Source organism: Melanotaenia boesemani, chromosome 7 (assembly GCF_017639745.1).
Source record: "Melanotaenia boesemani isolate fMelBoe1 chromosome 7, fMelBoe1.pri, whole genome shotgun sequence".
Taxonomy (NCBI): domain Eukaryota; kingdom Metazoa; phylum Chordata; class Actinopteri; order Atheriniformes; family Melanotaeniidae; genus Melanotaenia; species Melanotaenia boesemani.
Window position 1 is genome coordinate 31627612 of NC_055688.1, and position 22818 is coordinate 31650429.

The 22818-nt window shown below is 37.2% G+C and overlaps 1 protein-coding gene across 4 annotated transcripts in view; it reads left to right on the plus strand.

The window, feature by feature from the left end:
- gria1a (glutamate receptor, ionotropic, AMPA 1a) overlaps positions 1–22818 on the plus strand; it is an 83107-nt gene that overhangs the window by 21932 nt on the left and 38357 nt on the right. For all 4 annotated transcript variants that reach the window (XM_041990481.1, XM_041990482.1, XM_041990483.1 and 1 more), the window contains exons 4-9: positions 3661–3845; positions 12358–12411; positions 16406–16564; positions 17087–17254; positions 18169–18273; positions 19882–19992. In XM_041990481.1, the coding sequence (XP_041846415.1) occupies positions 3661–3845; positions 12358–12411; positions 16406–16564; positions 17087–17254; positions 18169–18273; positions 19882–19992 (782 nt within the window). The remainder of the gene's footprint in view (positions 1–3660; positions 3846–12357; positions 12412–16405; positions 16565–17086; positions 17255–18168; positions 18274–19881; positions 19993–22818) is intronic.

The following is a 22818-nucleotide window of genomic DNA, read 5'->3' on the forward strand; positions in this document are numbered from 1 at the left end:
TGCCATGGCAACAGCAGTTCTCTTTGTACAAACAAATACCTCAGAAAAGAAACATTGACCTTCTCTGACTACCAGATAAATCACACAAAAGAAAAAAAGATTAAGGCTTTTTATCGAGCAGTCCTCAGCAGTAACCTGCGTTGCTACAGCTCTTTTGTAGTGGGAAAAAATGCATGCATTCAAGCTAAACCACTTTAATGACCCTCCTGCATAGGCAGACACAAAAAAGTAGAACACCTGTCATCCTTCTCCTCTATAACCAAAAAGCTTTACCTTATGCCACGCCATCTGTTCCAGGTGTTGTGTGTTTTTGAGTACAACCGTGAAAGCACTGGGCATTTATACAGCAGGGAAGCTTCTGGACATGCAAAATACACCCACTTATGTATTTATTTATATACATGTGTGCTTTTAGCAGATGCAGATGTGTAGAGTGGGTTGAGCTTTTATCTTCTCGTGTGTTTGACTTGTGTGAGAGAACTAAGCAAGTTGAAGAAAGCTTTAAACTCTGCATCTTTGGGTGACTGTGAAGATTTCACAGAGGTATCGAGCTCTGTTCATGTTGACGGCTGAAGAGGTCACTTCTGTCCCAGAAATTATTTTTATCTTCTGTGATATCTTTATTATCTGCTCAGAAAGGGTTAGGCTGTATGCTTGTATGTGAGAGTGTGTGTAGGTGTGTGTGTGTGTGTGTTTGTGCAGGGTCACCCCTCTGTGAGTGAGTAGTGGGTTGGAGCCAGTGGAGTCCATATGAGTAGTCCTTAGTTGCCTGGATACTACATTGCAGTCACCCCTCTCACAGGGTTATTTAAAGCCCTTAAGAAAAATCATATTTACAGTAGTTGCAATGGATTTGTGTAGTATTATGAGTAGTCTGTGTATTTAGTATTTGTTTGTTTTGTTCTTTCAGATAATCTGAAAGATTTTCCTTTCTGTCTTTGTGATACTGTCAGTAAAAAGGTTGATAATTTTCTAATTTTATGTCTACTTCATTTGTGCATGCCACACGTATTATTTTCTTTTTTCTGCTTAACTCCACTATCTGAGCAAAACAGTGATGCAAAAATATATCACACGCATTATCACTTTTCTGCCTGTTAGGGAGTTTTGATATTCTGAACCCCTCACTTTTTCTAGCAACATCTATCTCCATTCTTGCATTGCATCATCCCCTTATAAATTAGATCAATGCACTATCCATCTTTTTTTAATTATTATTATTTCTAAAAAGCAAAAATGGGAAAATAAATTTGATAGCCCATTAAACCCATCATAAACAATATTCAGTAAATGGTTACCTAAAGTGGTATTTTCTCTACTCTTGATTGTCTGATGCTCAGGTCTCCATGTACTGCCTCTGGCCAAAAGCATTCTTATGTATGACAGCCAGATTCCATTATGATATTATTCTCTTCCAGGATGCCTTTCGAGGACCATTTTTACCTTAGCCAGGCCTGAGAGCCTCCCTGTCCGGCTGGCTCTGATTTATTGGGGGTGCATTGGGCACATTTAAAAACCAGGGAGAGTATTTGATGCACACTCGTGACAGAAAAGGAAGCGGTATTAAGAAATAAGAGAGGTTAAAGTCTCATTTTATTCTGTATAGACAGATTAAATAAGTAAATAAATAAATAAACAGTACAAAATCAGTATTTAAAAATAAATAAGTAATAGCAATCAGCAGTTATTCAGAGATGCACAAGCTTGATTTCCATTTCATCTATGGTCGTTTTTGACAATCTCCTAATTAATCATGCACATAATAATGGAAACTTTTACTGCAAGTCATGATGGTACAGTCAGATGCAAAAGGAATAAAATTACACCCGGGTAGAAGCTGAGATATCACTCCTGGAAGTGGTGAAAAGGGGCATGAGAATTTTTAGAAGGCATTCTCGTTTGCAATGCAGTTTGTCAGTATTGAAATATATGTATATTGGTTGGTTTGTGTATGTGTGTGAAATCAACATTTTTGATTTATTAACTCAAAATCAGAATGAGACATACTTTAGTTGCATTCTCAGCCTGAGAAATTCAGTATTACAATAACATTATAGAATAAAATAAGTATAATATTAAAGTTAAATAACTTTATGATGCAAAAAAAGACATTTTGAAAGAATTAAAAATAAGGTAAAAGATTAAAAGAAGTCAAGCTCCTCTGAAACATGGTTCACGGTGCTGTCCGTGGTGCTGAAACCTTTCCTGACACCTGAAATCAACTCCATTCAAGGAAAGCTGACCCACAGATCTTTCTCACAGCCATGATTAATTATCTCCTGTGTTCTCCTTCCTATCATTGGTTTCACAGCTACTGTTTAATCCGTCAGCACCAAGAACTGCAATTATTCACTCATTAGCAACAGTGAAAGGAACAAAGCACTGTCACAGAAGCAGTGCATCAACGTTTAACTCTCACACAAATCTTTACCAACTCCTTCATAGAACTTACAGGCAACAAACTCACATTTTTCTGTTTTTCTTATTTATGGATATGTTAGGTTTAGTCATTTATTAAACCGAAGTACCATCCATCTTTTCTTTTCTTAATGAGCTGGTGTCAAATAAGCAGCGTGAATTGCCTGGAGAGCAGCTGGTGTGCATTCTAATAAGGCCAAGCAATCATCTTTCATCCGCTACGACTGCATTTCTCATTCTTCTTTTGACAGTGTGTTGTTGTTTCTGTTGATTTGGAGACTTTGTGAATTTGTGTGGCTTTACTCATGAAAGGCCTGTATGAACATGAGCAAACAACCATGTTGGATAAGAAAAAAAAACAAAAAAAAACATGACATGCAGACCCAATGGTGGCTTTAACGGTGCTTTCCAGTTTAGCAAAAGGAAAGCAAACTAAGCCACATCATGTATTAGTTTGCATATCTAAATTTTCTAATTGCTGCAATTCATTTAGATAATGGCTGCTAGTTTGATGTGGGTAAAATTACTTTTTTCATGGAACAACTCTGACTGTCAGCTTGAGAGGAATCTGATTGGTCTACTGCCAGCAGCAATGAAGTACAACAGTGAGTCAGATTGTAAATCAGAGCTCAAGATCAATGTGTTCCCTAATCACTTTTTATTTCCTGTCTTAGCATAAGCCCTTAGCTCATTGGCTGCTCTGTCTGTTTCTCTGTGATGCTCAAGTGTCTCAGAAGCATATCGGTGACAGTGTATTGAGTAACGCCACCTGGAATTGGTGCTCAAAGGACACAAAGCTAGCTGTAAGTGTCGTCTGTGATGATGCACAGGCTGATTATTTATTAGCACGAAAGTGGCGATTATTTAGCCTGGTGGCACGCAAACCTCAAAAGCACACCTATAAGTGTCAGTGTGCTTAATAGACTGTCCCGCTAGTTACACTTTATTACCAAAGCTACAGGGGAGATTCTGATGGATAAGCTCACAAGAAGCAGTATGAGTCTCTGCACAGCATCTGCTTGGATCACAGTGTTTTTTTTTCTGAGACTAACTTGTATGCAGCTATGTCTGATGTTCCCTTATAACATGTGGACCTTTTTTTAATTGCTTTCAGTATGAACTGGTCATTTCTCATTTTTGCAAAACATTTTGTTGTAAATGCCTATAAAGTTTAATTACTTCCCTCTGACAGTCCCAACAAGAAAGAAAAAAAGTGTTGTTTATGTGCCTTCTCCTGCCCAGGCTTATCAGTTCTGCAGAAGGTTCTGGACACAGCAGCAGAAAGGAACTGGCTGGTGACCTCGGTCAACGTGGAGACCATGACTGAGGCCTCCTTCTTGAAAGTGTTCCAGGATTTGGACAAGAGGAAGGAAGGACAGATAATTATTGACTGTGAGACTGAGAGGCTCACTGGCATCCTCAAAAAGGTATGTAGCCATTTTGCACTTTAAAACAGTACTGCATTGAATTTCATGTTTAACACAATTATCTCACATAACTTTAGTTTAAATGAATTTTGTAAGATGTATTAAAATATTCTAAGATTTGGTGATTAACATTGTAATCAGATGAATAAAGGATGGAGGTTAAGGAAGAGAGAAGGGCTTATAAATGGAACTGGGGGCTGTTTGCTGGTTGGCCCTGGTGTTTTGTCTCCTAGAGGATCAAGAACAGGAAGGATATATAACACAGTGATGGTATTTGGAGCTGGCAGTTCCTCTGTGATAGGATCATCACTTACTCACCCTTGTAATGTTAAAAGGAAAAGGATCCTGGCATCACAACTGACTGTGCACCGACCCCCTCCAACCAAACACAAATTGTCCAATTATAGCTTAGCAACAGTTACCAAGCAAGGGAAACCTGTCAAACTCTGGATTTCTGCAGGTGATGAAGTGGTGTACATTGTAGCTGAGGGTGTTCCTTTTTGTTTGTGTAGTCTTTTCCAAGCCAAAACCCACATCTTTGCAGGAAGAAGCATTAGATCCTTGACTTGAAATGAAATAGCAATTATACATTGCATATTATTATTATTATTATTATTATTATTATTATTATTATTATTATTATTATTATTATTATTATCTGTTATGAGAACACAGTACTGTTTTAAAATTTTTCTGAACAAATCACATTCCCTGAAGAAGATGCCTTGGTTTGCTTGACTTTTATGGATGTACTTTATGAGCTGTTTTGCTTCTTCTTTCTTGCAGTCAATTTGTTGACACACCAGTGGCACTGTCTCTTTTTAGAGAGCTATTTGGTTGGTTGTGGAGTTTTCTTTGAAATGTCATGCAGGTCTGGTGATAAAGATAAGGAAACTTATTTAATTCCAGCTTGTCTCCTATCCCCTGGAGTCCAGTGCTGTCCAGTTTGACTGCAGCTGTAAGTGAGAATGTTGTTCAGGTAGAGGTTTCAAAGCATAGCCTGGGGCTTAAGGGTTAAAGTAGCAAAAGCAAAGATATTCAGTATGTGAAATGGTCCACTTCAGAGTCATGTACTGAGTCATGTACTGTTTTGGGCCTCTCCTCATATATTTATGTCTAGCAATCTTTTAAAGAGGTCTCCAGGTTTTCTGAATCATGTTTAAAGTTTTTCTTCTGACATTGGATATTTTTTCATTTATTTTTGGTTTGTTTCTTATACCTGACCATGTTTGGAGGAATATTTTTCTTTTGTCTGCTATGTCACTCAGTACTGAATTATGAATCATTCAAGGATGAAAAAGTGACTAAACAAAAGGGGTGATTCAGGGTTGAGTTTATGTTTCGCAGAAACTCAACAAATATTAAACAAATCTTTAAACACGTTACTAACAGCCTGTCATAACAACATTTAAACTGTCCCAAATTCTTTATTTCTGTCCATGAAATTGTCAAAGATGAGACACTTTGACATGTCCTAATAATCTTTTGCACCAAGGGAATTTCCAAAGAGGTACTTGCTTATAACTTAGCATATATTATCATATTAGCATATTGTGTAGTGTTTCTTTTGTCCTCCACTTATCTAATTGTTTTATTTTTTAAAGAAATAACAGGATTTAAAAACAAACATCAGAACAGCAAAGTGATAATAATAATTAAAAAGAAAACTATTTACCATAGATCAGCATCTTAAGGTGTTGTCCTTAAAAATAGGGAAAGAAATTATATTGTTCTGAGTCCCCTGACTCTTCCTGAGAGAAGCTTCTGAAAAACATGGGTATTTCTAAAAGACAGGGAATTTTCCGTATCCTTTCAAATGATGAATAAATAAATTGGTTTAAAAAACCACATTCATGTAGAAACATTTACAAAAAAAAACTCAAACTGTAAGTAGTACAGTTGAGGTTCAAATCTTTTTATTGGACCTTGTGTCAAAGCAACAATGATGACTGACATAAGAAAATTCTCTAGGCATTCTTTAAGTCTGATCGGGTCTAGTTCAGAACTTTTCACATTGGTTTCAGACCTTCAGTCACTGGAATATTGATTTATGTACCTACAGCATAATGTGATCAGAAGCCTCTGTTCATTAATTTAATCAGGAAGTAACTGTACATTTATGGTAAATGGTAAAAATTTACCATGTACATTTATGTGCAAACATGTTAGCAATGTTAGCATCTGCGCTATCTACGCTTGCTCCTCTATTACCATGTAAAGAAAGGGTAGTTTGGCACATATTCTGAGATTGTGGTGCAATATCTGATGTTACGAGCCAGAATCACAGCTTTTCCAGTCCATATATAAAAATACATGAAGATCTTTGCCCTTAAGGCATATTTACTTCAGAATACCAATGTTTCAATATACAGAGCTTTCATAAAGATACTACAGCAGTTTATTATGTACTTACTACCTCAAAGGAAAAAAAATCTTCTAAAATCATTCATTTTTATTTCCCTTGTTATATCATATATTTAAAATACTTAAACTAAGACCTACACGCTGCTTAAGAAAACCCATTACTTTATATGCTTTATGCTTTATTTTGTCTGCTAAAGTTTTGGTTTTTTTGTTTGTTTTTTTTTGTTTTTTTTGTTTTTTTTTGTTTTTGTTTTTTTTTTTGCATAATGTTATGAATCAGTTAAGCTGACTTAGTACATATTTTTAACATCACTGTCTTTTTAAGCCACATTACTTAGTGGTAGCTAATGTGCTTGCTGAGAAACAGCTAATTAAAGCAGCTAAAGGTAGTTGTCTGTTAGTGGCCAATTAAACTGTTTCTAGCTTAAAATATATGAATTTTGTTAACACTCTAAAGTCAAGAACCCATCATTTCAAAAGCACCTAAAAGTTTAAGTGGTGTATTACTGCCTTTCTCAGACTAATATTATTCAGCAGAGAAGTCAACAAGGTGTAATTTGTTTTGCTTGTTGATATTAACCATATAGTTTATCATTTTTCAATTATTTTTTCAGTATTTTTTTCTGTTCAAGTGCATTGTTTGTAAAAAAACAAAAAAAAACAAAAGAGAACCACGCACCCTTCCACACACATCATCCTGATCTGTATGTGTAGACTGTGACTGCTCAGTGTGAGTGTTATTGATGGGCTGGTGTCTACAGTTAAGGTTATTGCATCAGTTCTCACCAGTTTACAGGAGCTGAGCCTGAGAAGTTCCCCATTCAGACGGCCGCCATCAATCACCAACATCTGCTCCCTACTTCCACGCTGCCCTGCCTGTGCACTCGAATAAGGACTTGACACACACATATACGCACACACATGCTCAAGCCTCTTCCTGTTCTGCCCTTTAAACTTAATACTGAGTTCATCTCATACTGTACGCGAACTGTCTTACAATAATGTCACCGGTAGTATCCTGAGGGTCATTTCTCATACAAATACTTCTTGGAATCTAAGAACATTTTCTGTGTTTTATTCTTTTTTATTTTATTTCATTGAACAGAGACAGAAAGTGACCTGTTCTTTTGGTGTTGAACTCTAATTGACTCTTAGAGTTTCCATGTATAATTAAAATAGTACTCACAGCCAAAACTTTTCCATTTGACAGTCCACTGTGGCAGTAATGTGTGTTTGTCTAGGCTGTATTGCTGTCTGCACTGTTGTGTATATCTCCTCCATTGCTCTATTTTTCCTTGCTTGAGGCTTGGCTCCAGGATCTGCCTAGTGATGGGGTCATCATTAATAACAAATGCCACCTTCTGTCATGACCTACGGCATCTTTAGGGAAGGCAAGGCGAGGAAGCACAACTCAGCGACAGGGTGATTCAAAGTGTTTTACAGAACATTGAAACAAACAAACAATATAACAACACGATTAAGTTTAAAAAAATCAAGTTTAAAAGAAACAGTGCAGATTCGGACTTTCAAATAAAAACTATTGGATTGCAGAAGAGAACAGGTGGGTCTTCAACCTTGATTCAAATAAACTGTGTTTCAGCTGATCTGAGGCTTTCTCAGAGTTTGTTCCAGACATGTGGAGCGTAGAAGCTGAATGCAGCTTCTTCATATCTAGTTCTGTAGTAGCCCGTGTAAAGACCTCATAACTGGACTTATGTGGTCCACTTTTTTGGTCTTAGTGAGGACTCAAGCAGCAGTTCTGAATAAGCTGCAAGTGTCTAATTGATTTTAGGTAGACCTGTAAAAACATTACAATACAATAATCAATGGACTAGTTTTTCTAGGTCTTACTGAGACATCAGACCTTTTACCAATGATGTATTCTTAAGGTGATAGTAGGCTGATTTTATGATTCCCTAATGTGTTTTTCAAAGTTTAGATCTGAGTCCATCAATACACCCAGATTTCTGGCCTGGTTGATGATTTTTATGTGCATAGACTGACGTTTTGTGGTGACCTTTAATCATTTCTCTTTGGCTCCAAAAACAATCACCTCAGTTTTTTTTATGTTTAACTAAAGAAAGTTCAGACACATCCAGTCATTATTTTCATTATTTACCAAGAGCCTGTATGGGGCCTTGTTCTCCCGGTGACATTAATATATATCTGTGTGTCATCTGCGTAGCTTTTGTGACTAATTTTGTTGTTTTTTATGACGTGTGCCAGTGGGAGCATGTAGAAGTTAAACAGAAGAGGCCCCAGGATGGAACCTTGGGGAACTCCACATGTAATTTTTGTCTGCTCAGCTGTAAAGTTACCAATTGACACAAAGTACTTTCTGTTTTCTAAATTCATTCAAACCATTGCAGTTCAGTGCCAGAGAGGCCCTCCCAGTTCTCCAGTCATTTCAGTAATACACTGTGGTCAGCTGTATCAAATGCAGCACTGAGGTCCAGTAAAACTAAGACTGACATTTTTCCATCATCTGTATTCAAACATATGTCATTAATGACTTTGGTCAGAGCATCTCAGTGCTGTGCTGCTGTCTAAAACCTGACTGGAAGACATCATAGCAATTTTGTCTTAAAACGTCATTTAGCTGATGAAAAATGGCTTTTTTCGATTATCTTACTTAATAACAGAAGATTTGAGATCAGCCTGTAGTTGTTCATTTGTGTCTTGTCTAGATTGTCCCTGGTTTTTGCAGAGGCTTGATTACAGCTGTTTTCAGAGGCTCTGGGAAGATGCCCAAAATTAAAGACAAGTTCACAGTCTGTAATAGATGTGGCTCCAGAGTCTTTGAGACCTTTTTGAACAAAACAAAACCAAAAAAAAAAAAAACCCGTGAGCAGAATTTCCAAACAGCAATAGGACATACATAACACACAAATAAATACATACAAACTGCACACAAGGCAAAATGCTATCACAGAGAGCTCCTTATCAACTGTTTCATTAATTGAATTCAGTATACCTTGAATTAATGCTGCCTACTCGGCTCTCTTTTACGTAACTGAGGGAAGGACACATTTACACACAACCTCATTTGTTGTGGTTGTTCAAACACGTTATCTACCAAACTACATTTTTGTTAACCAGTGTCAGTAAAATATTTCAATGAACAAGGGTTTAAGTTAGCCACTATTATTATAGCCATTATTTATCTGTTTGTCCAGTTTCAATTCAGTCAGCTTTTAGACGCAGACTTGTAACAATGAGCTTGAGAAAAGGTGACAAGTCCAGGTCTCCAGGTAGAGTAGTCAAGGGGCCACTACAATTAAACAAAATTACGTCAGTCTTCTTTTCATTAACACTTTAGAAGTTTTAAGCCAACCACTCCTGAATGTCCCTAAGCAACAGCAAAACATCCTATATCTTTTTTAAAGGGGGGTTATCTGGCAATTGTTCAGAGACTGATTGCCAGATATTGAGAGTTGACACCACTTATAAGAATTAAGCTTAGTGATGTAACCAGGAACCAGCAATAGTCGGCAGGCTACTCACACAAGTGCCATTTTCATGTTCAGCTCATTCTGATTCATCCATGCCAATATATTCATAAACAAGTTCCAATATTTATATGTGGGCCAGGTTTTTTTTTTATATATCTGCAAAGAGCATTCAGAATTGAGCTCCACCTATTATTTATATCAAGGTTTTAGTCTCTAATTAGCTTGTTATGACTCAAAATCATTGTTAGGAAAGGCCAGGTGATGCAAATTTTTAATATTTTAAAGTAGTACTTGTTCCGGTGCTCAGCAGCCATTATCTCTTTTTATCAGCTGCCCAAAGCTGCATAGATAGTTGAAATAATCACATCCACAAAGCAGGAGAAGGTTAAAGAATTGTAAGGCATTTTAGACTTTACACAAACACATTTTTTGACAACTCTGTTTGATTACAAAAGCTCTACAGAGGGATTAAGCAGCATTTAGACGGAATGTTCTACTGTGCAGAAACATGCACAAACATGGCCTTTGTGAAAGAATCATCAGAAGAAAACTTTTATTCCTTCTCATCACCAATTTAGGACCAGAGGTTTGCAAATGATTATGTGAGAAAAACGTTATGCTACTTGGAAGTAAGATCTCTAAGCTAATTAAATTTAAACTGAATTTTTTGCTGCACTTAGCAAGGAGTGCAGACTTTATGATGGAAAACAACAAAACAAAGCAGCCTTTTCAACTGTTAAGCATGGAGTTGACTCCATCATGCTAGGGAATTCTGTTGTCTAGTGGTACAGTCGAAACATGCCATTATTACAATGATAAATTTAATCAAATTCCCTCTAATTCTATGAGTAGGCGTAATAGTGTCTGCCAAAAATGCAAATTCAAAATGAATTTAGATGGATAGAGGGCAATCATGCTAAACACATTTTAAAATCCACCATGCATTTTCTGTAGACATCCAAGCCTAAGGTTTTACTTCAAATCTGTGGTCTGACCTGAAAAGAACATAGTGCTTAGCATCACCAAAGATAATCAGAGAACACAGAAGACTCGTGGGGATAAATCCTTGTAAATAACCAAATTATTTATTTTACAAGGATGCAAAGATATACTGGCATAACATCAATATTGGATGATATTAAGCTTGTTGATTGCAATCAGCCTTGTGACAAATAGGATTAGCGTCAACCCATGGCATTGGCCAGTACTTATCTGATGTGTCCCGATTGCAATGCATTGACTTTGGGCTGAAACTGACCATATTTATTTTATTCTATTGAGCATGAAACAAAAATGTTGGGCCATGTGTCCACTGAGAAGTCATTAAGTTGCCAGTGGTTTAAGAGGCTAAAAGAGTCATTTGAAATAGCTTTTTTAAATGTGAATAATTATTTTACATGACATGTTATAATAAAGGTTTTTGATACGTAAAATGATAAAGGACTTTCTGCTCATTTAGAAAGAATACAAAAATTTTTGTTTTAATGTTTTTTTCTTCACCACTTCTCAACTCACTGCTGATGTCACCACAACATCACAGGAAGTTGCAGTGACACAGAGACACATAACGTTCCTCTGTATGTGTGTGTCTGTAAGTGGCCATTGCACCGTGTTAGTTGGCAGCCTTTGCAGTGTTTTGACACCTTTCAGAATGAGCAGAACTACTGCACTGATCGATTTATAATTCATGCTGGTGGATGTGCCATCAGTGCATTCCGATAGAAAATCCAGATTTTATCTTTTAATTTTTTTTACAGTGAGTCCCATTTCTTGTTCTTTCTCAATTATGTAACCATCAGGTTGGTTACTTCATAGTTTGGTAATACAGATTATTCTCATTAAGGGGTACAAGTACCTGCACTCTTTAGTGCAGTTTGCCTCTTGCTTGAAATGTTTCTGTAACTTCTCAGTTTCTATCTACTTTTTGATGTGACCTACATAAGCCTGTGATATTTTTTATTAACCCATAAGAGCCCGACGTGACATATATGTTACATGTAGTTCCTAAGACATTTTGCTTCAATTTATGTTATAAATTTTGCTCAAAATCCCGTTGAACACAGTCTGATACTTGTCTTCTGTCCCCTTATAGATACCCAGAAGCAGAAAACCAAATTATGGAGTTCCAGTGAAACAGAATATTTTAAGTTACGTGAATATAAGATGAAAGCTGAAATCAGTGCTTGCATGGGAATAATGTTGAAAAGAAAAGGGAAATGAAAATATACCATAATATTCTATACAGCATTATATTTTCAAATGCCATTTGAATCCCTCTTGATCATCATAAAACAGCATTTATTATTAAGCTGTGTGTTTGTTTTTCAATGTTTATGTTTCATGATTTTTCTGTATTTGAACTCTCACAGATGAACAACTCCAAAACAATAGTTTTTTTTTTGTTTGTTTGTTTGTTTGTTTGTTTTTTTCAGATTTTATGTGATATGTTTGGTTTGGGTCTCTTTTATTTCTGACTGATATCTCTACTTTAAGTTGAATGTTTTGCGGGCTTCCTCTGCTTTCCAGCACAAAAGCAAATACCTTGAATTTGACAGTCTCCTGTGTATTGCTGAGACACACTGCTCTTTCGCTCTCTCTCACACACACACATACATACAAAACCATTTGCAAACTGCTTACCATCTCTTATGTGTGACAAGATTTTAATTTTTTACATCTTTGTTCATGTCTTTCAGATTGTTGAACAAGGAAAGAATGCAAAGAGCTACCACTACATTCTGGCCAACCTGGTAAGAAATCATTGTTGTAACAGCTTTTTATCATCTCCTTAAATTTCTTTTAAAAAAAGAAAGCCCATGTAGTTTAACAGTACTGAATAGCTACTAAAATTGGATTACTGTAACATCATTTCAGGCTTATAGCACTGTATCACCAGTTTAATAAACTTGTGCATGCCTGATAAATTAGGGTGGAACTATCCAGTTTTACATCTTTTCATTCTATTTTCCACTTCAGCTATTCTTTCTCTGTCACAGTCACAGAAATACCAGACTAAAGCATGAGACGGGGGGACCTGCGACTGTCAGAGACAAAAGTCTCTGCAAGCTCACAGTGACAGAAAAGGGTCAGGCATCCAGTATATGCAAGCTATATCCATTAGATGTCTTTGCTGCCGTGGTCCAAGTGCAAATGGTACATTGACCACTGCAGCACATTCTAAATGTAACCAAATGAAGACAAAACTGAGACTGACAGAAACTATGGCAATAACAACATTAATATGCAGCTGCTGGCTTCAACGGTTTCTCACTGCGGGGGTTTTAGATTGGCTCAATCTCTCTTGTCTGGCCAGTTTGCCAGATTTAATTTTAAGTGATAAGACTCAGATGGTGTGAACGACTGATCTGCAAAGTGGTTGCATTCATTTATAATGGACCTATTAACATGCTTGTACAAAATAGATAGAAAAAATATATAGAGATTTTTTTTTCTTTGTCTTTGCAGCTTTATAGAATTGTGTCAATTCTGCCTGTGTGTTTGGATCTGAACAGGAAATAGCTTGAATTTCAGTCAGTACTTAAATGTTGTAACATTATATGTCAGGAAACACCCCACTGCCACAACCCCTCCACATCCAGGCTTAGCAAAGGCTAGTTTCTATAGTAACCTCTTCAGCTCAGTGCTCAGCATTAGCTAATTTCACAGAGCAGAGAAAAGACACAAGTCTGTCTTTTGAGAAATATGGAAACCTGCAAAAACACACAGGTACATTAAGGAGGTGGCGATACAAAGAGGCAGACTTCACTTTGTACCATGCAGACCTTTCCCTGGAAAAATAAGGTGTGAAACTATTTCAGAGAACTTAAAGCTAGTTAACAATAAGCCCTCTCTCTTTGTCTGTTTTGCTGTATGTAATTTGAAGATCAAAGGAAGTGAAACAAGAAAGAGTTTGGGATAGACGAAAAGAGCCAACGCTTCAAACTGCATGAAACACATCATGTCAGAGAAGAGAAGAAAAAAAAACACTGAATGTTGTGTGCTGTCAGAGAGAAGCCTGGCAAGCCAATGACAAAGCAGAGAGGCACCTTTTCTTCTCATCAGTCAAAACTTTGCTTTTATTGCTGAGAGGCTGAAACTGCATGTTTTGCTCTCTGTCTTTCTCCCGCTCTGAAAAACAGCCACATTATAGTCAGGGGAAAGACACAAGTAGAAGATGGCGTTGCAGAAAATCTATTTTCTTTTTTTGTTCTACTTTGTGCAAAGCATGTGTTGCATTTTTCTCCGCAGTCTGCAAAAGTTTTGTCCCTGGCATTGTTAACTGAAGCCAATGATGAGAACAGAGTCTGTCAAAGATTAGCTCTGGAGTTCTACTGCCATGGAAAGACGTTTTATATTTTCTTTCCCTCAGGAAAGACAGTAGTAAAATCTGTTGAAAGGGAGAACTTCTCTGGCCAAAAATTTGACTTTTAATTTTGTGATTAACTTATGCACTTGTGAGGCAAAGTTACACAAAATAATTTTAGTCAAAATATACTTAAACGTTACCCCTGGCTCCCACTCAGATCTGCATGGCAAAGTCAATCAGAAATCCAATTTAAATTAGTCAAAAGCATTCATGCTTTTCTTTTCATTTCTTTTCAATGGCAGCATTTTTTTTTTTTTTTTTGGGGGGGGGGGGGGGGGGGGGGGGGGTCTGAGAAGATTTAAACTCCTGTAAATAAAAACAATCAGTGAGATAATAGTGTGTTCCAGTTGTAATCCCGAGAGGTCGAGAGTAGGTGATGCCATTGTAGTTGGCATTCCAGTTGCTCCAACTTGGAAAAAATGAACACCTTCAAAATAGACAGTTTGTGAGCACCTGCAAATGGCGTATAAAACTCGAAAGTCACAAACTCATTGTAAAAATGTGCAACATTAGAACAACAAAAGTTTGGTGATAATGATTAATTATTAATTAAAAGAAACAGATCCAGATGACCTGAGGGGTCTGGTTGGTTTAGAATGGGCCAGAAGGTCACTGGTTTATTTTAGTCCTGAACCATTCAGAGCTTTATAGACCAGCAACAAAACTTTAAAGGCAGAGGAAAAATGCGTTTAAACCTTACACACTGAGGCAATTTTTCATGAACAAGCCCGCCTTTAACAACGCAATGTTCCATAACAACAACTTGCTGCTGTTTACACTAAAAACTTAACAGACGCAAAATATATTAGAAAGAATTTTTATAAAGGCAACAATGGACTGCCAGTGGTGCTGGGCACGGCCATCTTTAAATCTGAGTTCACCGTTCGGTTACACAATAATGTACACAACCTTGTATTCATACTGTATTATCCAAGAGGTTTGTAGAAAGCACCACTTTCATTAAATATTTTGCACTTTGGACAACGAGTGACCCTGCAGTTAAAATGTGACTTAAGTCAAAAGCAGTACAAAAATGCATTTAAAATGAAAAAAAGTAAATGTAATAAATGGTTAAATTAGCATGTAATATTGACTCACCTCGCTTAATTTATTGCTCCTAAATCAAATTAAATCAAAACAAATAATAGCTGATTTTTTTTATATTGACAGCCATCGAATAAATATAATATTGTATCACGACTGGTGTATTCACGCCTCTTATACCATCCTTTACATATGTCATTAGATTTCAGTGACACAAGCATTAAAAAAATTGTGAGTGGATGTTAAATTACTGTCTATGTAATCATTTACAGCTATGTTTTTAAATGATTTAATTCATTAAGGAATATTACAAACGTAATATTTAGAGAACCCCCCCCCCCCCCCCCCCCCCCCCCCCCCCCCCCCCCCCCCCCCCCCCCCCCCCCCCCCCCCCCCCCCCCCCCCCCCCCCCCCCCCCCCCCCACACACACACACACACATACACACACACACACACACACTCACAAGCCTATAATTTAAATTTCAGATACTGACTGGTTTTACACAAAAAAGTCTTTTTGATAGAATTTGTAGTGTAGTACTATAACAAATATAGTGAAGTGAAAATTACAGTAACCTCTGTTTAAGAAAGAAGTGTTAGTGAAGTACAAGTATTTGTCTTTAGGGGTCTATTAGAGTAAAGACTGTGTTGGGAATCACTGTGACAAATGAGCAAACAGGACTGTGCGCAAAATATCCAAATCGGTATGAAAGAGTGTCGCTCAGACTACAGATCATGGCCATATAATACAAGATGTCCTCTACTGACACAATCTCTAATAGGCGTGAATTTGCTTTAAATGGCACGTCTTTGTGTCTGCCTTTGCTTTTTATGCCATGCTGGTGATAGCTGTGGCTGGAGGCATTATGTTTTTGGCTTTTCATCCGTTCCTACATCCATCTCGCTGTCCATCAGTTTTTCAAGATAGAACTATTTCTTGAATGCCTTGAAGGATTTCTTCAAATCTGGTACTGATGTTCTCTTGGACTCAAGGATGAACTGATTTGTTTTGGTAGTCAAAGATGAAATATTGCTTTAACCTCACATCCACATCCCCATTCCTGTGAATAAAGACCATCAAGCACATCATGATGGATGAACTTCTTATATTTTGGTGGACAAAGGTCAGATTACTGTGACCCCTGGTGCCATTTTCTTTGTTGTATTGTGAACTATACATTGTTTTTTTTAGATTTAAAAATTATTACAACATGTTTATTAGGCCTTAAAACAATTTCAGAATTGGGTTTACAGCTATATATGTGTTTTTGTAGTAATGTGTATAAGTTTTTACTTTATTTTATACCTGTGCCTATCTTGCCGTCTGTCCCAGGGTTTCCTGGACATAGACCTGACAGACCTGAGGAAAGGCGGTGCCAACATCACCGGCTTCCAACTCGTCAACAACTCCGAGCCGAGTGTGAGCCGTATTGTCCAGCAGTGGATGGAGTTTGATAACAAAGACTCCAAAATGCTCAAGAGTGGACTCAAAGTAATATTTCTTACATTAATGGAATATTTATATTCATAGAAATTACAAATCTTTGAAGTAACATGAAAAGTTTTGTGTGTTTTTTTTTGTTTTTTCTTTTCTATGCCTTTTGCAAGACAGCTTTTGAAACTTTGTCCCCTTTTTAGCTTAGTTTGCAATTTTGAACAGTCTATTGTGAAAATCTTTTTCTAATAAATCTTGTGGGACAGATCCTATCTGAGTTTTCTGATTCAGATCTGGGGTTTCTTATATTAAATGATTATTGATTTATGCTGTCCAGCAAGCTAAAACTGCTTCCACTGCAAACATTTGTGTGTTTCTAGGGTCAAAAAGTTAAAGAAAAGTTAGGTAAGAGTTGAAGCAAAGTTGACATGATGGACATCCTTTTAAATTAAAAATTAAATTTGACTAATTACAGATTTGGTGTTGTTAAAATGGCTGAGTCATAGTGGTGTACTCCTCGATTTCTGGCTTGATTCTGATGAAAGTTCATAAATGGTTCCTCTTGTTCTCTGTCTGCAGTACACAGGTGCTCTAACATATGACGGGGTGAAAGTCATGTCCACGGCCTTCCAGAATTTAAGGAGACAGAGGATAGATATCTCTCGCCGGGGTAACGCTGGAGAGTGTCTCGCCAACCCACCGGCTCCTTGGGGACAGGGCATTGATATCCAGAGAGCCTTGCAGCAGGTCTGCACACATAAACAGAGACATGCCAATGCGCGCACACACATACATGCATACACAGCCCCTCCACATACACACGCAAATTCCTGACTGGCACAATGGCTAACGGCTCTTGAGTTGGGGCTGGCTGAACAAATTAGGTCTCATTCTGTCGTGTAAAGTTCACATTAAGTCATATGAGAGCTTCCAAGTATCAAATGTGACATTACGGCTAGTAAACAAAACCTGCTGGCAATATTACTCAGCTGTGATCATCATGGGATATGACATCAGCAATTGAGTTTAGAAATGTAATATTTGGCAGTAGAATTGGTAATGCTGGCCTTGCTGTGAGACTTCATGATCTCATGAAGACATAGACACACTCATACATGTGTATCAAGGAAGAAAGGTAATTATTTTTGTTACATTTCTCATTATATCTCATGCATGTTATTTCTCTGTTTGAGTACAGCAGTACTATAAAATACTGAGGTTGAATAATACAACTGCACATGTGGGCATGCAGCCTACGCCTCTGTCTGCAGAGTGGCTATGCAGAGGCCTGCTCAGAGTCAATCCAGCCATCTGCCTGCGGACAGACTGAAGATTGAAGCAATGTTCGCTCAATTAATTCCATCACACAGCCAAGACAAACACACTGCACTGTACACATACACGCACACCATCTGTCATTCACCTCCGCATGGACCTGAGCTCAGTGGAATTTCACAAATGATTACTCTACAAACACATGCAAGCTATTCTCAACATGCATTTCATTGTAAATATGGCATACAAATGCTTTGTGGTACCACATAAATTAAAACAAAGGCCTAGACTATCAAGCTTCACAGCAGCCTTTACACTATTCATCCATCTGTCAAGAGAGTTAAAGTATGCAAGTGACCTATTCTCTAGCTTTGACACTATTACAGGTCCGTATTGATGGGTTGACGGGTCACATTCAGTTCAATGAGAAAGGCCGCAGAACCAACTACACCGTCAGTGTTATGGAATTGGCCCCTTCCGGACCTAAGAAGGTAACCCTGAAGCAACAGCTTAAGATACTCATTTTTGCCAAAGGACCTTATTTAGAAACTTTAGTGAACTTGCACATTTACTGTTTGAATAACCTCAATGCTCATTTTAAAACCCTGTTTAGAGTTAAACAGACTGATAGCTAAATGGACAGATCTTTTATACATAGTTTTTTTTTTTTTTTTTTCAATTTGTTTGCTTTCATATAGACACCTATACAATAAAAAATGAAGTGCCACAAGTGAAAGGACTATAGCAACAAAAAAAAAAAAAAAAAGGTCCAAGAAAGGTCTGTGCCCTGATTTATTATATTATTTAAATTACACTGACAGATCCTCTGTCTAGAGTATAAAAGGGTTTAATTAAGCGAGGATTAAGCAACCTACTTGTAACAACAGTGAAATGTTAGACTAACCTTTTACAGAAGCTCTCGAGTGATCACCTGATTATTCATGCATATTCTTTAAGTAAGAGAGTATTTTGTTAAGTAGGACTAAGATTCATCTTGCTTTTTTCACTCTAAACAGCAATGAAATTCCACTGTTGATAAGCAAGGAATGTGGGATATGTAATACAGTGGGGATTTATACAGATTACTAATAAAACAAAGAGTAAATAAAAGAAAATCCATGTCAAATTTGTAGTTGATGAATTTCCTGATACTAAACAACAACAACAACAAAATTGCTTTTAAATTTAAAATAAATACCAGTCAAAAAATATATATTTAAATGCTCTTTTTTTTTTTTTTTTAATATTAATATTACACACTATCAGTCCAAGGAGTCCCTTTTAATTATTCCATCATCGTTCAATCTATCCAACTAAATATATTCCTGGACCTTTTTTATATTAGTATTTATTAGAAATATTTAAAACAACAAAATAAAAAAACATGATAAACTTATTTCTTGAGTAAATGAAGAGGATTTTTTTTTCACTTCAACTATCCTGATGAAAAAAACTGTCTACACAAAATATACTCCTTTCTTCACTTGATGTGTTTACCCTGATGACATGTAATTGGAGAGTTGTCTGTACAGTAAAGGCTTTCTAATGTTACATTTCGCTAACTAATGTTAAAATGCAGCTAACTAATGTTACAGTGCAGCTAACTAATGATACAGTACAGCTAACTAATGTTACAGTGCAGCTAACTAATGTTACAGTGCAGCTAACTAATGATACAGTACAGCTAACTAATGTTACAGTGCAGCTAACTAATGTTACAGTACAGCTAACTAATGAAGTGCAGATAGCTAATGAACAGCTACTTTCTAGTTAAGAATAAAACCTTTATAGTTGTTAATCTTTCCCCGTTTTTTGCTGATGACAGCAAACCTTACAACTACATCTCATGGTAAAAAATAAAAAAGACTAATTTGCTTGTTTTTATTAATTTTTTTCTGGCATTGACATGGTCAACATTAGCAAATAAAGAATCCTAATGTTATTTAATGTTGTTACTTTTTTAGCTGACTTTTTTAGCTGTTGTTGTGCAGAGTCTAGTGTGTAAAATATGCTGATTTAATCTTCAGTTATGATAATTCAACTTTATAGAGTTAAGCAAGTGCGGTTCACTTTTTTGTGACAAATTCATCTTGTCCTAGGTCGGCTACTGGAACGAAGATGAAAAGTATGTGACTACAGCCAGCCTCGTGAGGGGCAGCAATGACACTTATGGATTGCTGAACAGGACTTATATAGTCACCACTATCTTGGTAAGTCTGAGTAAGAAAAGAAAAAGAGAAAAATAATGGTTTTAGGAAGGAGAAGGGTTGAAGTGTATGGGAGAAATTAACACAGAGAAAGTCTTGGTTTCTGTTATGACTAAGTTCCTACAAGTTCCCTCCACACAATGAAGTCAGCCGAAGTCTGTGATTTCTTCTCCGTCCTTTAACCCAGTGGTTCTCAAACTGTGGTGCGGGCCCCCCTGGGGGGAGGGGACATGACGGGGGGGGGCACATGGAATTGGGAAAATGTACCAGACAAACTAATGTTTTGACAACTTGGGCTCTTGGAAATATTCTGGTCCATACTCTAGACTACTTGGTAGCAGTAATGCACCAATTTGTTTTTGCTAACCGCCCAAAAATATAAAGAAGAAGAACTGCAGCACAGAGATCAGGGTTTACTGAATGCATTGAAGGGAGAAAAGAAAGAGAGATATGGAGAAACAGGTAACTGGGATGAAAGAAGGCAGATGTCTTGCTCTTGGTTTAACAGTAAATGTGGTTCTTACAACATCTTCCTCACGTCTGCAATGAGTATAGTAAGTTACATAGTAATATAGCATAGTTATTTATATATATATATATATATATATATATATATATATATATACATATATATATATAGTTGGGGTAGTTACTCTAAAAACTCTAAAAAAGTAATTAGTTACTAGCTACTCATGACTTCTGTAAATTGTAATTACTTTACACGTTACTGCATTTGAAAAGTCACTATATATTACGTTACTTCACCATTTATTAATTCACCGTGTAAACATGGAAAAACATTATAGCCGAATCATCACTGCCTGTCTGCAGTGTTTACTATATATTGTTAACAAAATGGCTTTAAAACCACAAGAGCAATATGCCTGTCTGAGGGAAGAAATGGGCACACTTGTCTCACTATCATTTTATCAAGTATTTTTCTAAACCTGGGCAATTCAAAAGTCGACAGGGGGAGCATGGCTTTTACAATTAACTCTGCAACTAGCTTGTTCATTTCTGTCTTACCGGCTGCTGCGCTCCAGGAAATGTTGAAAAAAGCTTAACTTGTTTAGGCGGGTCGGCTGCTGAATGACTCCTTCCACTGACCGGCGAGCAGGATCTTTTGCCACAAGTTTGGACTGAAACTGGAAAATAATGCAAATATCACCACTGACCAAAAGCCCCTGGCTGTGTCCGAATGCACCCTACTCCCTACATAGGGCCCTATGTAGGGGGTCACGCCATTTTGTCAGAGTGTCTGAATATCCAGCGAGAAAAAATTAGGGCACTCAAAATGACCCACAATGCATCTTGAAAAGTAGTGCGAATCGATGGTCACTAGACGGGTCAATATAGACCACAATGCATTGCGGGCAGAAGCTCAACATGACGCAAGGAGGCGAAAAAATTGAGCTGCGCGAAATTACCTATAAGCAAACAAAGAATAAAATACAACATAGGGAATAAAAATAAAAATATTTACACACAACTTTGGATTGGATTTGGAATGACATCTTGACGCAGTTTGTGTTTGCTGTGGTGACGGCGGTAGTCACGTGGTTTGTGGCGACAAAAAAATAGGCAGCTTCGTGTCCGAATCGCCAAGAGAATGAGTGCACTATGTAGTGTGCTATATAGTGCAGCCCTATGTAGTGAACGAGGGGCGAAGGAGTAGGGTGGACATTCGGACACAGCCCCTGTCTCCGTCTCCAGCTGCATTTTTCATTTTCCTTGGTTTGTGCACAATCAGCTACGTCACGCAAATCGATCTCTATGGCAATGTGCCCAGGCATGCACACACACACCGACGGCAGCATGCGTGCACCACTTAAAACAGATCAGAACTTTACACATAGGCAAACACGGCTCAAGTAACGCAGAAAAACATGTTACTGTGGTCCAGTAAAGTAATTTTGTTAGCGGTATTTTAAGTGTAATGCACTACTTTACTTCATTACCCAAAGAAGCAACATCATTACTGTAACGTGTTACCCCCAACACTGTATATATATATATATATATATATGTACAGTATTTCACAAAAGTGAGTACACCCTTCACATTTCTGCAAGTATTTTAGTATATATTTTCATTGGATAACACTGTAGAAATTAAACTTGACATACAGAATATCAAAGTTTAGTTTTTATAGTTTGATATTCTGTATGTCAAAGTTTCATGTATTTCACATGGTTGAGTTACAGTGGATCTTGGTGAAGTTGTTCAAGGTCAATGAGTATATGTCCTGGGGGGATGTCTGTTCGCCTTACCCTGTTTCTCTGTGCATGTGTATTTGTGTGTGAGTGTGGTCTGCTATGTCCTGTGAAAGCACTGCACACCAGACCTTTCTGTCCACTGTCTCCCTGGCTTGCTATTTGTCTGCTAGTGTGCAATGATTACCTTCATATCAGCCATAAGTAGCCTGAGAGCACACATGACTGTAATAAATTGAGGAAACTCAATACTCTATGTAACAAGATGGCAGGATTTGAACAGTTCAGCATATATTTAGTTTAAAAAAACAACACCTTTGTGGGAATTATAGTTTTACAAATGCTGGTGGGAAGTCCAAACTGAACTGACTGGGAATCAGTTTGAAATAACATCTTGCATGAAATAAAACAGGACCCCAGGTGTCATATCATCTGTAATTTTATATGGCGAGTTCATCAGTGTAAAATGTACAATGTTGATATGACAAGCGAACAGCCTGGCCTTGGTACTGAAGTCAGCTGGGCTTCAAAATGCCATCAGCTTCACCTACATGGCTCAGATATATACCGGTGCCTCTTCAGTTCCGATCCAAAGGCTCAGATTTCATAATCATGT